The sequence below is a fragment of the Dendrobium catenatum genome, unplaced genomic scaffold (genome assembly GCF_001605985.2).
Source record: "Dendrobium catenatum unplaced genomic scaffold, ASM160598v2 fragScaff_scaffold_1056, whole genome shotgun sequence".
Lineage (NCBI taxonomy): Eukaryota > Viridiplantae > Streptophyta > Magnoliopsida > Asparagales > Orchidaceae > Dendrobium > Dendrobium catenatum.
In genome coordinates, this window is record NW_021319518.1 from 5,771,122 (window position 1) to 5,787,058 (window position 15,937).

General features: G+C 34.7%; 2 protein-coding genes across 2 annotated transcripts; both read right to left on the reverse strand.

Moving 5' to 3' along the window:
* Nucleotides 1–433: 433 nt before the first annotated feature.
* On the reverse strand, nt 434–2,358 carry LOC110113346 (retrovirus-related Pol polyprotein from transposon RE2). The gene is made up of 2 exons (XM_020845895.2): nt 894–2,358; nt 434–781 (listed from the first exon to the last, which is right to left on the reverse strand). The coding sequence occupies exons 1-2, from the start codon at nt 1,630–1,632 to the stop codon at nt 750–752; spliced, it is 771 nt and encodes a 256-aa protein (XP_020701554.1). The 5' UTR covers nt 1,633–2,358; the 3' UTR covers nt 434–749.
* A 132-nt stretch (nt 2,359–2,490) lies between these two features.
* On the reverse strand, nt 2,491–4,281 carry LOC110113345 (cytochrome P450 89A2). Its single transcript, XM_020845893.2, has one exon. It carries the CDS (start codon nt 4,158–4,160, stop codon nt 2,616–2,618), a length of 1,545 nt encoding a protein of 514 aa, XP_020701552.1. The 5' UTR covers nt 4,161–4,281; the 3' UTR covers nt 2,491–2,615.
* Between the last annotated feature and the right edge of the window lie 11,656 nt (nt 4,282–15,937).

The following is a 15,937-nucleotide window of genomic DNA, read 5'->3' on the forward strand; positions in this document are numbered from 1 at the left end:
AGGGAAGTTTACAATGTAAGAGTTAATAAGAAATATGAAGGATGCGAGCTTTAGTGGGAAGAAATTTGATGAGGTAGTTAGACGTCAAGATAGCTTCAGCCCAAAATTTGTGAGGTAGATGGGAATTATGAAGTAGAGCATGGGTAGTTTTAAGTAGGTGTCGATGCTTGCGTTCAGCAAGCCCATTATGCTCAGGAGTGTAAGGACAACTGAATTGGTGTGTAATACCATATTGAAGTAGAAAATTGTGAAAGAGATGACTAGTGTATTCACCTCCACCATCAGAGAAAAGCGTTTGAATTTTTGAATTAAAGCATTTTGGACTAGTGAGAAATGTCTGAATTTTAAGAAGGTCTCATCCTTGGAATGCATAAGATATATCCATGTATAGCGAGTATTATCATCTATAAATACAACATAATAATGAAAACCATGAAGTGAAGCGACAGGAGCAGGTCCCCGAGCATCAGAATGTATTAATTGAAAGGGTTTAAGTACATTACTATGAGATAAATGAAAGGGTTGTTTATGGCTCTTGGCCATATTACATGAAGTACATAAAAAAGTAACATAAAGAGTACATATATAAGGTAATACATTTGCTAATATCCGTAAAGTACTAATATTAGGATGACCATGCTGAGCATGCTAAGGTTCAGTAGAGCGAACAGTGGAATGAAGAGCTTCGAGTGACAGACATAGTGTGAACCGGGTAGAGACAATCTTGAGACCGGCCACGGAGAAGGATGCTATTGTCCAAAAGATCCTTGCTGAGGAAGCCCTGAGCATCAAATAAAATAGAGCAATTATTGTCAGATGTCAATTTGTGAATAGAAAGAAGATTGTGAGAGAGAGTAAAGGAACATGAAGTAGATTTTTGAGGCGAAGCTTACGATTTGGATCAGGTAAGGGAAGAATTCCTTGGCCAATTTGATGTATAGAAAGAGTTCCACCACTTGCCATAGAGACAGGGTCAGTTCCCACATAAGGTGCACGTTGCTGAAGTTGATTTGCATCTGATGTGAGATGAGAGGATGCACCAGAGTCTAGCACCCATTCAGTAATCGGAGAGGTTACCGAACTATTTGCATTCGTGAGAAAAGCACTAGGATTAGAGTTGGACGTTGTTGGTGCATATTGCATATTACAGCGATGCCAACAGTTAAGAGCAATATGCCCAAGTTTGCCACAGATTTGACAAGTCAGATGAACTGTGGAAGGAGTAGGAGTGCGAACATTGGAGCTCAGAGTAAACTGCCTATTATTGAAATTGCTTCTAGGAGTATTTGTTCTGAAGGGAGCTCCTCGTCCATGACCTGGCAAACCCGGCCTACCACGAGCTGCATTGGAACGAGTTGTCCATAAGACTGTGTGATCTGACAGTGGCAACATATCCTTTTGTTCATTTTGCAAATTTATTTCCTCACTACATAGAAGTGAGTACAAGGTATCCAGGCTGACCGTCTGTTGAGTAGTGCAAATAGCTGACTTAAATAGATTATAAATAGAGGGCAATCCATTTAAGGTGTGTAGAATAACATCTTCAACATCAATGTGATCTCCCGAAGTGGCAATATTGTCTATGAGAGCTTTGATTTGAGACATATATTGAGTCATAGAGAGCTCCTTCATTTGAATATGGTGTAATTCATTTTTAAGTTGAATTACACGTGACTGATTTGTTGGCTGAAGTCGTTTTTCTAAGGTTATCCAAATCTCATGAGTAGTAGACAAAGAAAGAATATAAGGAAGTACTGATGTAGAAATTATAGACAACAAGGCTGAAACTAAATTTTGATCAACAAGTTTCCAAAGCCGAAGGTCTTGAGAACCTGATTTTGTCGAAGATGCAGCAGGTGGTGAAATATTTCTGGTCAAATAACCTTCAAAACCATTTGCAGAGAACAACTTGAACACTTGCAGACGTCAAATAGGATAGTTATCATTCGTAAGAGAAGTAGATACAATATTCTTCAAATCGTTCATAAGAAACATCAAGGAAGATGGAATGGAGAACTTAGCCATCGATGCTGATAGAAATGAACCAGGCGATGCAGAAGAAGCGGAATCCTGTTTGGCCATTCGGAGGAGAAAAAGAAGAAGCAGGACAAGGCCTCAAGGCTCTGATACCATGAAATCAACCTACATTTAAGAAGTTAATAAAAGCAACATAGAGAAGAAGAGGCTTGAAATCATTTAGCTTCCTTATGTCATCTGTTACAGTTAATGCACTATATGAAGAAGACGAGGGAACAATCTCTGCACTAAGCCGTCGAGACTGGTATAGCCAGTATGCACATTCAGAGGAAGTGCTACCTTAATCAAACAGTGATAGGTAGAGCAGGATAGGTAAATATTCTTGCAGTATACTCTAACAAAACTATCAACTAAGAGGTTTTTTATTCGAGTCTAATATATGTGAGGTGTATGTATCTGTATTAATTGACCGACATATAATATATATATATATATATATATCATCCAACAAAATTAGATACGACGCCTATAATATTAATAATTGAGTTCTGACACCAAATGACAACACAACACATCCAACGTAATACAGTGGCAGTCAGTCTAAAACTGCACTCAATTACTAATAATATTTGGCTTTGTTATTTCTTACGCCGAGGAAAGAGTCGAGCTCGAAGAGGGTGCTTCATGACCATCGTGAACTCAAGCTTCTCCGAGAGATCCACCTCCACACCGGACTCAACCTTCCATTCGAATTCCTTCACAAGATTAGCCACAAAGAACTCCAAGTGTAGCATGGCGAGCCGATAACCCGGGCACATCCTCCTCCCCGCCCCAAAAGTCATCATCTTGATCTCTCTTCTCCCAGTTAAATCCAACCCTTCACCATCTCCTCCTGCCATAAACCTTTCAGGCCTGAACTCGAAGGGGTCCGCCCAGTTCCTTCTGTCCCAATTCACATCCGCCACAGCGAAGTTCACCTCCGTCCCCTTTGGTATCAGAAACCCACCCAGGGTCACGTCCTCTGTTACAGAGTGTGGCAACACGAAGTGCCCCGGCGGATGTCGACGCAGAGATTCCATAACCAAAGCTTTAAGGTAGGGCATCCTCTGCAAGTCGTCTTCCTCAATGATCTCTACGTCATCGCTTTCCATCAATGATTTGATCTCTGCCCATAACTTAGACTGCACGCACTGGTTCTTCACGAGCTCAGCCATGGTCCATTCGAGCGCTGTCGTCGTCGTGTCGATGCCACCAACGAGAAACTCGTGGCAGAGAACCACTATCTCATCATCCGTAAGTGCCCGCCCTCCTTCTTTGGGAAGTTTGAGATCAAGAAGTGAGTCGACGTAACAGTACTGAGGATCGGCGCTCTGCATCCGCTCTCGCCTCGCTCTAATCATCGGGAGGAAGATCTCTGCCTCCCTCTGCCTGCATCTTACTATATTCTCCCACCTCTTCCGGAACAATACCTTTGTAACGGCCGGAAAAACAGCGAAGACATTGAATGATGTAAAGGTTCTGAGGAGAAACACCATCGGGGATTCAATATCTCGGATTTCGCTCATGCTAAGCTTTTGCCCGAAGCACAGTAGCACGACGAGAGAGAATATGGCTTGCTGAAAGGTCTCTTTGACAACCACTGCGAGACCGGACTGGGTGCGAAGACTGTTAAGGAGGTGTTCCAGAGCCCAGCGGCGGCCGGGTGCGAAGAGGCGGATTCTGGATGAATGGAGAGTCTCGGAGGTAAGGTTGCGGCGAAGAAGCTGCCAAAGGGAGCCGTAGGGAGAGGAGGAGATTTCGTGGTTATTGGCAGTGAGGAGGCGGGCGGGTTCGCTGTCGGCAGGCGGCCGATCAGCCAAAGCGGTTCCGTGGACGATGAGGGCAGAGTGGGCGAGGTGAGGGTCGGCGATGAAGATGGAGGGCTTGGAGAATGGGGTGAGGCGGAGGGAAAAGATTGGGCCGAGGAGGCTGTGGAAGCGGCGAAGGATGTGGACTATCTCGTAGATGGAGCGGCGGCGGAAAAAAATGTGGATGATGAAGGGGAGAGGGGATGCGGAAGGCGGAAAGGGAAGAATTTTGGATCTGTTGTTGGAGTTAGCTCGGAGGAGGACATGCCTGAAGAAGAAATAGAGGCAGAGGGAGCAGAGCGAGAGCAGGATATACCATGATGCAGTTGGCTCCATCAATTTCGACTTCGATGAGTGTCTAATCCGATCGGTTTTTTATTACCTTAGGAACAATAGAATTTCGAGAACATTAGATTTATAGTCCACCTTGGGCCATTTTTTCCGTTTTTTAAGGTAACAGGTGCTTAAAGAGTTGGAATAAATTTATTTAGTAGTATGTATAAGTCATTTTTTAAAAGCTTTTCAAAAATTCCTAAGTTAAAAATATTTTTTTAGAATAAAAATTAAACATGAACGTTATTAAATACTATAAAATAATTATTGCATAAATATCTTGTAACTAGATCAAATGCTTTCTTTTATATTAGGTGTATTAAAACTTCGCTAATTGGCAATGGATCAAAGCGAAGCAATCAAGACACAAATAGGATTGACTAATTTAATCTATCATATTTGAAATTGGAGGGATTCCATTTAGAAGAAAATAAGCTTAGATGATTGCGATTTACTAGAGTGACTTCTAGAATGTAGAACTAATTATGACCCTACATGCCAGTTCGACATAGCCAATTGATTTAGCCCAAAGTATATGCAATCAAGATTCGGGCATATGTTTTGTTATTTGGTTCACTTATCTCCTTGATATATTATCAAGTGATAAGAGAATAAGAGAGAAGATTCTCTTAATGTTGATTCGATGCGATAATTATGATTCCTCATTTGAATTGGATAGCCCCTCATCATTAGAACTTAAAAATAGCGGTGAGGGGTATTTATTCTCCCTGATATTTTTACGTTATTCTTTTTTCAACGGGTTCAAAATATTGATGAAAAGGTATGTGGCATGAAGAAAATACAAGGTGATGAAGAAGACTACTTCAACCTCCTATCCATCGACAGAAATTATTAAAGGAAGTTTTAAATGAAGTAATGGGCTTTAAAGAAGAGGACATGTTTATTACCTAGGTTATTTCTATTAGTGCCCTTCTTTGGATGATGTTTTTATGAGGAGGCATCAAAGGTGAGTTTTTTAGGCCATAATTATTAGGTACAAAAAATGGGTTGGCATTTTATTTGCTCTATCATTTTTTCTAGTAGACTAAATTCTTATAAAGTAATGTGAGTTGATAAGTTGATGTTTGGGTTGCATTGCACAGATGTGATGGCTATTGAATGGTAAATTATGTCTTGAGACAAATGCTAAATTTATCCTTGAAAATTTTCCCGGTTAGTAACCCCCGCCCCCCTTCCCCTTCTCTCTCCTAAAATAAAGATGTTGAACTACTATATATATATATATATATATATTTAGCCCACTGTTATCCCCATTTTTTGAATGAGGCCTAAACTCACCACTTTATTACCTTTAGTACTTCGGTGTTCCACCTTTGACGTAAATTTAACCTAAAGGAAACATGGACGGGAGTGTATGGTTTCAAACCTAGATTAAACTTAAGTGGCTTAGGAACCTCCAAACCATATTTATGATGTGTTAGAGCCATCCCAAAGCTATTCCAAAGTCAAAGCTTAGGTTAAAATCCAAGTTTATTTTAGTTACAACCCATGCCACTCAATATGGCATTTCACTTCAAGTTTGAACCAAAACCCTTAGGAGTGATCTAAAAAGATTCAAAACCATCATCTAAGCTCTTTAATTCCCATGGGACCCTTAGTCAACATCCGGTTGACTATGTTTAACCATGGTCTCCCTTAAACCCTAAGTTTATACATATTATGTTTATTTGGTAAGATCAAGTCTTAAACCATAGGATTATCTCCCAATACCATCAAAAACACCTTAGAACATGTTTAAACCATTGAAGCCAATGGTGAACCTTGGTTGACTAGGTGGACCACATGAACTTTTTTTGAGAAAAATGACCATTTGATTGATTCAATCAATTTTAAACCAAGGCATGGTATTAAAAACCTTCCAAAAACTTTTATAAACTTGACCAAATTCATTGGAACCCATAGTGAGCTATGGTTCAACATGTATTAACCAATTGACCAGGTCTAACCTAAAATGTATAAAAACCCAAAAATATTTGAAATTATGGTGAAACTTAGGTCTAAGTCATAGGATGGTAATTTAATACCTCCAAATTAACCATTTTTTAGGATTTAACCTAGTGTGATCCAAACTTTGATGGTCTTTGGCCAATCATGGTTGACCAAAATGGTCATTTCACCATTTTACATGTAAATGGTTAACTATCTTATATCAGTGGACTCTATAGCCTATTAATGTGTCCCTAAGGTCTATAAGGACTCAACTTAACTTTCCCATCACTTTGACCAATTTGGGTTAGCCAATTCAAATGCAATCAAATGAACATGATTCCCTTATATCATAATTCAAATTAATTCAAGCATGCACCACTTATATCAAAATACCTTAAACTAATTTGAATCCCAGCCTATACTAATAACTTCCTAGATGTCCAATGTCCAAAATATAGAACAACCCGAACCATGTGAAACCATTTTGGACCATTTGATCAAAATTATATACAAGACTTCTAGCTCCTTTATGCCACCTTCCCTAAGCTTATTTGTTAGATTCAAATTCTCTTAACTGCTCATTATGGTCAACAATGGAAATTTTTAGCCATATGCATTGACTAAGGATTATAATTAGACTCATTTTCTCATTATTAATTGTCCTAGGTTTTCATATTCCTTATTTCCCGAGATTCCCCATTAATAGAGCCTTTAATCCCTAGTCTTTACCAACCTTCAAAAAACCATCGACTATTATACCAAGTAACCTTAGGTGAACCCAATTAAGTGGAAATCCATGTTTTGATCAAGACTTCCTCAATTGCTATTATCTAAAGGGGGATTGTTCTTTGAAGTTGGATGAGTGCAACCAAACCAAAAGGCCTTTGAAATCATCATTATATAGAGGTTAAGCACAATCCCAAGTTTAAATTTTTAGGGTCTTGGACCTTATGAAAGAAAATATCAATCCAAAAAAAAAAAAAAAAGAATCTGGCTTGGTAGTTCCTATTATTTGGATTTTCCTAGATCAAATTAAAAGAAATCGATCTCGTAGATTGTATGATCTAGGTCAAATTATACAAATGGTGAAGAATCTCTATAGGATGTTGAAGAAAAGATCAGGGGCATCTGTTCAACTCTATTATAAGGAATGGCTCTGATTTGATCACAATAATCTACTTACACCCTTTTCAAGGTTTAGAAAAGTTTGATCGAAACCATTTGATCAAAAATTGAATAGTCTTAAGTATTGCTAACATAGCATAGGGACCCACCATAATTTTAGGTATCCACTCTCTTGCCACCATATGTAAAGTGCTTCTTAGTTAGTAAGCTAATACTGAAAGTGGATTAAATTAAGAGAAAGAAATATAATAAATTAGCTAAAAGTTAAAAAAAATTAATCAAATCTACCAATCTACATAACCAAATTGAACAAATATCCCCTCAACAAATTCACTTTTTCATCATATGTCAAATAGAATATATTATATGGTCTTATTTTGCTTGTCAATTACGTAATTTCCATTAAACAAGTAATAAAATTATGTTTAATTAAAGCATGGATGATTACATTCTGGCAAAAATTTATCCCAATATGAATTAAGAAAGTTCAATTCTAGTTGTTAGACGAATTGAACTATGTTTGCACACCAAGAGGTGGGTGAATTGGTGTTTACAAAATTCCTTTTAAAAAATTATCCTTTTCAAAAGTTTATGATTAAACAAATAATTTGATAACACCAATCTAAACAAAAACTTTATTTTAACATTAAGCAAACTTGCAAAAAAGAAATTTATATTTTTAGGCTTTCACTTTCTAATTTTTTTCTTTTTGAGAAAAAAAATATTTGATTTTTGTAAAAAAAGAAAACTTACATATTAGTGATATGCAATAAGTAAGATGCAATAAATAAAAATATAGAATAGTAAATGTAAACTCAGGAACAAATATACCATAATTTTATAGTGTTTTGGTAAATCTTAACCTTAGTCCACTCCCCGAAGTCCACCACTCTAAGTACTACACTAACACTAGTGGCTCTCCTATTTCACCCATAGTAAGGAATATATGCCCTTACAAATCACTTCCACCTCCTTAGTATGACAAAGTAGCCAAATATCTTTCACATTTCTGGTTCGATGGAGAAGTTGAATCCCTCTCACCTCAGTGCGACAAAGAAGCTAAATCCTTTTAACCTCCTTAATGTGGCGAAGTGGGAAGATCCTTCCCACAAAGAGATGCTTCCCAGAGTTTCCCTCATGCAACTACATTGACCTTGGAGGATGAAAGCGCAATATTACTAAACAACTAGTGCAAAAATCCCTCTCACACACTCTGTTGTCCCACAATAATCTTTTCCCTCAAGATCTAACCTCTATCTCTCCAAAGTAACTCTCCCTCTTCAAACCCTTCTTACAAAAGATTTCCCTCAGAAAAATGATAGAAAACTCTCAATCATGTTGAGAGATATTTAAATATAAAGGGTTCCAAAATTTCTAATTTTCAAGTTAGATGAATATATTTGTATAGTACAATTATGAATCATATTGTATGATTAGTTCAAAATAGATGTTCATTCAATATAAAGGAAAGAGTCTTAGTATAATCTATTTGAACCATATATACTGATTATATAGTATGTTACTTAAATTGTATGGTATAATTAGTATATTCTTCTTAGAACCAAAAAGGAATGGCACATGTGTATATATGTGCATCCCGTGTGTGTAAGAGCATGGTCGCCAAGTTAACATACTCCCTTATATGACTTTAACTCAAGAAATATAAAAACAAAGAGATAGAAATGATAGAATCTTGAAAATATCATCCTATTTTACACATTCTTGAGCCTTTAATCTTTTTTTTGTATGGTGTATGACGTACTTGATAAATTAGTACACATCAAAGCAGATATGCAATATAGGAACTAAGAGAAAAACATAGATAATCAATGATATTTCATATTCTCAAAATCACAACCTCAGGATCCCAGATTACAATAATCTCCCCTTTTTATGATAGCAAATATTATCTGTTGAATTTTTAAGTCAGTTTTATTTTTTGCTAATCTCGACTTAACTAAGTGAATCATTTTAAAATTATGGAATTTTTTAAACAATATTTAAATATAGAATAATAAAATAACACAACAACACTTTTGTGTCCACTTTTGTCCCTGCATCAAGGTGGAGAATCCCTTAAAAATCACTTCCACTTCCTAAGTGCGATGAACTAGCTAAATCCTTTTAGCTTTTTAATTTAATGGAGAAGCTGAATCCCATTCACCTCCACGGTGTAGTGGAGAAGCCGAATCCATTTCACCTCCTCATTGCGGCAAAGTGGTCGGATCCTTCCCACAAAGATATGCTTCTTAACGTTTTCCTAAAGAAAAAACACTGACATTGAAGGAAGAAGGTGCAAGATCAACGAACAACCATGTGTGGAAACTCCTCTCACACACTATCTTATTAGAGAAGAATCTTCTTCCTCAAGACCTGACCTCTCTCTCCCACCTAAGCAACTCTTCTCTTCAACCCCTTATTATAGAAGCTTTCCATAAAAAAAAAGTCATAAGACTCTCTCTTAATCATATTAAGAGATGTTTAAATACAAAGGGTTCCAAAAAAACCTTATTTTTCAAGTTAGTCAACTAAATTCGTACAGTACAATTGTGAATCATATGGTATAATTTTCAAAATTCATGTTCATTCAATATAATGGGCATAGTCCCTGTATAATCTTTTCAAAACTTATATATTGGTCATACAACATGAAACATGGATCACACAATATGATCAATACACTCTTCTTAGGATCATTCATAATGATTATCAGGATGATCAAACATCATCTTTGCCAATCATCCAACATGATTAGAATCATCTTTTATGATTAGTTTAAGTAATCAAGGTTCATTAAGAATGATACCTATGATGATTAAATTTTATCTCTTCCAATCATCTTGTACAATCCTCCACTTCAACCATACAAAATGAGAATATATGTGACCAAACTTTCTAAGGAAACTCTCTCTAATATTATCTTCCATTGGAGTTACTCCAATCATTTCATGTACAGGCTCATGTCATATCCTATATATAATAGTAAAGTCACTCATCCACCTGTGCAGTCTCATATCTACAATGCTTATCTTAATATTATTCTTCTTTTTGAATAGACAATATTCTATGCCATAAGGTAATGAAGGTCACCCCCATCTAATATAATTTCTCTTAAGTTTGAGGGAAACATTTCTATCACAGAACAAGCTTGATGCATTCCTCCACTTTAACCATAAAAAAATAGCATATATGTGGCCAAATTATCTTTAGTGACTCTCTTTAATCTTATCTCTACTACTGGTGCTACTCCAGCCATTTAACAAATATACTCATTTCCTATCCTGTCGCTAAGATTAAGCCACTCATCCACATGAACATTCTCATTTATGTAATATTTAACTTAATATTATGCTTCTTTTTGAATGGTCAAAATTCTATACCATAAGGTCATGCAGGTCTCACCAACATCTAATACAATTTTCCTTGAAGTTTGAGGGCAACATTTCTTTCACATAACAAGCCTGATGAATTCCTTCACTTCAACCATATAAAATGAGCATACTATTTTTTGTAAACTCTCTCAAATCTTATCTCTTCCACTAGAGCTACTCTAACCATTTCACAAATATGCTCATTTTGTATCTTATCTCTAGGAGTAAAGCAACTCATCCACCTGAGCATTCTTACTTATGTAATACTAAAATTAATATTATGCTTCTCTTTTAATGGCCAACATTCTAAACATAAAAGCATTGTAGGTCTCACCACTTCTTATAAAACTTTCCCTTAGGTTTGAGGGGGGTTTATCTATCATATAACAAACCCAATCCATTCCTCCACTTCAACTATCCCACTTGATTTCTGCTAATAATATATCCATCTATTTCACTATTAATATGAACATTAGACCCAAGATATCTAAAATATGTACTCATAAAAACCATATCTAATATTATCAACAAGAACTTTCAACAACAAAAAGCATACCTTCATAAGCTTGGAGACAAGGAGGAGTTCGGTGATGAGGGATTTGCATTAAGAATCATGTAGAAGGACGAAAGATTAATACCTTTGTAATACCAAGATCCAATCATAACATTACAAAGGAGATGTTACATTTGATGTAACAGAAGAATGGCGAGGGAAGTGTGACATTGGATCCGATAAGCAAGAACATCGTCAAAGACTTCATATGCCATAGGAAGGAACATCATTGAAGGTGGTGGTAGGAATTGGAATGACATTGTTGAAGGAGGAGAGACCATGAGAAATGTCATTGAAGGAGGTTTAGAATCAACGGAGCCAAAATCAAATGACGTGAAATAGAACAAATGAAACTAATGCGTAGGTTAGATAGATTAGTTAGCATCACATTTGTGACAAATTTGTGATGACAGTTTTGTATTGGATTTGTAGTAAATTGTCCATCACAAATTTGTGACTGGTATTCCATTGCCTCAAATCCACCAAAAAAATAATGAATATTTACTTGGCATAACCACCATAATTTTCATGAAAAGAAATCTAACTCAAATGTCACCACAAATTGCTAACTTTCCTATAGTGATTGGATAAATTTTATATCAAATTTATCAGGCATATGTTATCCATTTGTAGCTCTATGCAAGAAAGATATTCATTTTTAATTGGATGAAGGTTGTCAATGAGCTCATGATAATAATAAATAATATTTGATGAAACCTTTAGTATTGGCTACTCCTATCCCCGGGAAGCAGTTAATCATATATAAAGTAGCCTTGAGTGAATATCATGGCACCTTGTTAGTTCAGATTAATAAAAAACTTAAAGAGAATGCACTTTATTACCTCAGTAGAAGGCTGGTACTAGCCAAAATGAACTATCTTCCAAGTGAGAAGCATTGAATAGCCTTAATATCTTGAGTTGATCCATTACAGTATTTGATGACGCAACTGATATTATCAAGAATATTCGCTCAACGATCAATGATTATTTTACTACTTTATATAACACTCATTCTTTTTTGTGTTGTGAAAAAAACGCATTTGCTAATTTCCTAGCAGTGCATCTGATTTGGAACACTCTTTTTCCAGAAGATCGTGAGTTTTTAGATGAAAAGATCCAAACTTTATAAGTAATTAAAAACCCCAATAGAGAATTTTTTTTTTGTGACAAAGGACCATAAGATATATCCCTAGGGAAAACAAGAATCGACATAATATTCATCACCTAAGACAAAGGTTTGTTGTACTACTACTATTATTTATCAAAGCCATATAGAAAATGAAGCTAAGTATGAAGCACTGATAACTAGCTTCAACTTAACAATCATAAATGACATCAAAGAAGTAAAGATATATGGAGATTCTTAGCTTGTTGTCAACAAAGCTACAGGTAAATACAAGGTGTTAAAACAAACTTGATTTTGTGTCACTAATATATAATGAAGTTGTTGGAATATATTTGAAATATTACTTTGTATAGAATACCATATAGGGCAAATGTATTAACAAAGCTTTCTAAAGAATTAGCTTGTCTTGAAAAGGATTCAATTCTAATTGAAGTATAGAATTATTAGGTCTTGTAATCAATTTATATGGAATATATCAAAAAATAATTTCTAGCTAAGGTGAAAATTATTTTCACTATAGATGATGAAGTAGTTGATTCAAGAAAACCCTATATTGACTATTTGCTTGAAAATAAGCTCCCTCATGATAGATTAACTATAGATCAAATTAATAGAAGTTTCTTATCTTATCTCCTAATCAAAGAAACCCTCTAAAGAAGATTATTTGATCACATGTGGTTGCATTGCCTCAGTAAATCAGATGCTAGAGATATCATAAAAGAAGTTCATGATATTTTATGTTGCGCTCATCCATCTGATCCTAAATTGAAAATGAAGATAGAAATGATGGGATATTATTAGCCATCAATAATATATGACTGATTGTTGGACATCATTGTCACCAATGCAAGGTGCATGGTGAAGTTTTACATCAACCACCAAATGTCTTGTATCCAATAATTCATTCATGGCTATTTGAAAGCTGGGACTTGGATATAATCGTTCCAATTATTCTATCATATTAGAGGTCATAGGTTTATATTAGCAACTTTTGACTACTTCTAAATATGGACATAAGCAATTCCCTTGAGAGAAGTCAATGCTCATCATGTTCTACAATTCCTTAAAACCATATTTCATATCAATTTGGCATTTCTTTCCAAATTATATGTGATAATGGCCCATCCTATAGAACCACCAAAATAAATAATTATTCCATATTTCATAAAATAGAATGGAGATACTCGACTATCTATTTACCTTCAGGCAGAAGGATTAGTTAAGGCCTTCATAAGACTTTGGCGCTGATCCTTTAAAAAATGATAAATGATAATAAATGTCAATGGCATGAAAATAAAGGAGAAGTTGTGTGGGAATATCGAACGACATACATAAGTCTGACTCAATCTATGATATTTGCTTTAGTCTTTGAAGCAAATGTTGTTATCCCTTCGAAGGTTGAGGTGCCTTCATTGCGCATTGTAGTGAATAATAAAATAATAATGGAATAGAATGCTAAACTCAGATTGTAAGAGCTCAAAGGTTTAGAAGAGAAGTAGTTGTAGGATCAACAAACCCTCGAATTATATAAGACTAAAATTATTCAAACACATGACATGATGGTTCATTTGAGAATATATTAAAATGGAACATCATCATATCATTATCCCTTTGTTACACCTCTTTTCACTCCTCCCTTCTATATTACCCATACTCGAACAACATCTTTTTCATGATCATTAAATCATCTTCATTCAAACTCCTCCTTTCAATCTCCTTTATCCATTACATAAAAGAAGAATAGAAATTATAAAAGGATCATGATTAGTGAGAAAATAGAGGATTGAGGGAAGGACAGATATAGAAAGAATAAAGGAAATGGGTTTGAAGAATTCCCATCAAAAGATATTCGTGGGACAAGATACAAAATGTGGTTCAAAAGAATAAAACCAACTTGATTTAAAACAATCCATGAAAAATATTGGAAAGCCTCTATTAATTCACTCAAAAAGGAACATGGTTCCAATAATTAAATGAGATAGTCATGGGTAGTACCTAAGAACATTCTTGACTAAAATGGCCCTCTTATTGTTTCAAAATATTTTAATGAAATTCATAAGGAATGATATAATCATTTAAGAAATCTCATGCTTAGAGGTTAAACATGGCTGTAGTGTAGAGGACGAGACTTTGTTTCCTAATGGATGGCAGCCTTTCAACAAATATTAAAATATAATTTTTACCACAAACTCCTAATGATGAATTTATTTTTGAATAAAATTAACATCAACATTTAAGAAATAGAGTGTAAATTATACATCATTAGAAATTTCATTTGATTAAGCATGAATCTACTAAAATATTTGAAATTAAAATTTATTTAATAAAATTAAAGGCTATTGAAAATTTATTATTTTTTTAAACTTATTGTTAAATAAATTGTTGCATTTTAAAGAGTGCAATGACACTAAATTTTTTAATCCAAATCCGAATGAGCAAAAATAAAGCACTTGAACTATAGTTGAAAACATTATAATATTTATTGAGAATGGCTTTCAAATCTTGCACACTTATCCACAAAACAAGCATCTTGATAAGAGAAATTTAATGAACCTAAGATTCATCAATTTGGAGGAGTCACTTAAATGATCAAACAATGATCTATAATAAGGGAATCAAAATTAGGTATCTGGAGAAATGTTTTGAGAATTTTAGCAAAAAACTACTAACATTTCATTTGAAAAACTTAAAAATAAACCTCCATTAGTTTCATGTAGGGAGATTAGGATCATTAACTAAATTTGAAAAGTAATTAGAGATCTAAAGTGCTTGAAATTCTTATCCAGTGATCGACGTTGATAACCACCACCAATAACCGTCATTGACTATACTTTGTTGCCTAATTATCATTACCTAACTTCCATGTTTGGAACATCATTGACCGGAAGCTATCTTCTAAAGGACATCGCATAATTGTTCCACACTCAACTTCCTTCACCTTCCACTATTTTGCCAGCAATCTCTACTACAACCACTTGAAAAGTAAATAGTTTTCCTAATTTTATAATCATATCATCTCCAATTGAGGATAAGGGAAAATTTCTATAATCTTACTTGTTAGTAGATCAATTCAACTTAGTCAAATCCAATAGTATTTTTTATTTTCTTCTTTTCATGTAAAAAATTCAATGACTTTTGGAACTATTTTTAATTAGTGTGTATTAGATCTTCATAAAAAGGTAAGATATTCTCTCAAAGATTATAATGCTATGAATATTTTAGTATGTATTAAGGCAACAATTGCAATAATATAATATTTCTGACATTTTTAATTTTTAATTTATATTTCATCACTAAAGTTGTTGATGTAATTTCATTTCAATAATTGATCTTGGAATATGCTCGAGCATATATTTTGATGTTTTGCCTTTTGATATTTGCATGCAACCACAATTATTTCTATTGATATTTCCTGCAAACATGAGGCTGTTGTTCGTGCATTTATGGGTCTGATTGACACTAGAGTTTGACGTCTAACTTATTTTGTTATATATATTTTCTTTGTCTCTACATGGAAGCTAGTGGGCTTATTGTCAGATATTCTTTTCATAAATTTGTATATAAAAGTTATATTGATACGTCATCACAAAATTAGCTCGATCGGGCACGAATCTCGATGCAAAAGCTAGTTGGAAACTTCAAAAATTAATTTCGA

Excerpts from the sequence above, each read along its gene's own strand:
- LOC110113346 (XM_020845895.2), bottom strand. The coding sequence starts at position 1,632 with ATGAAGGAGCTCTCTATGACTCAATATATGTCTCAAATCAAAGCTCTC. Across the intron at positions 782-893 it reads TCCCTTACCTGATCCAAATC|GGCTTCCTCAGCAAGGATCT; the intron begins GTAAGCTTCGCC and ends TTTGATGCTCAG.
- LOC110113345 (XM_020845893.2), bottom strand. The coding sequence starts at position 4,160 with ATGGAGCCAACTGCATCATGGTATATCCTGCTCTCGCTCTGCTCCCTC.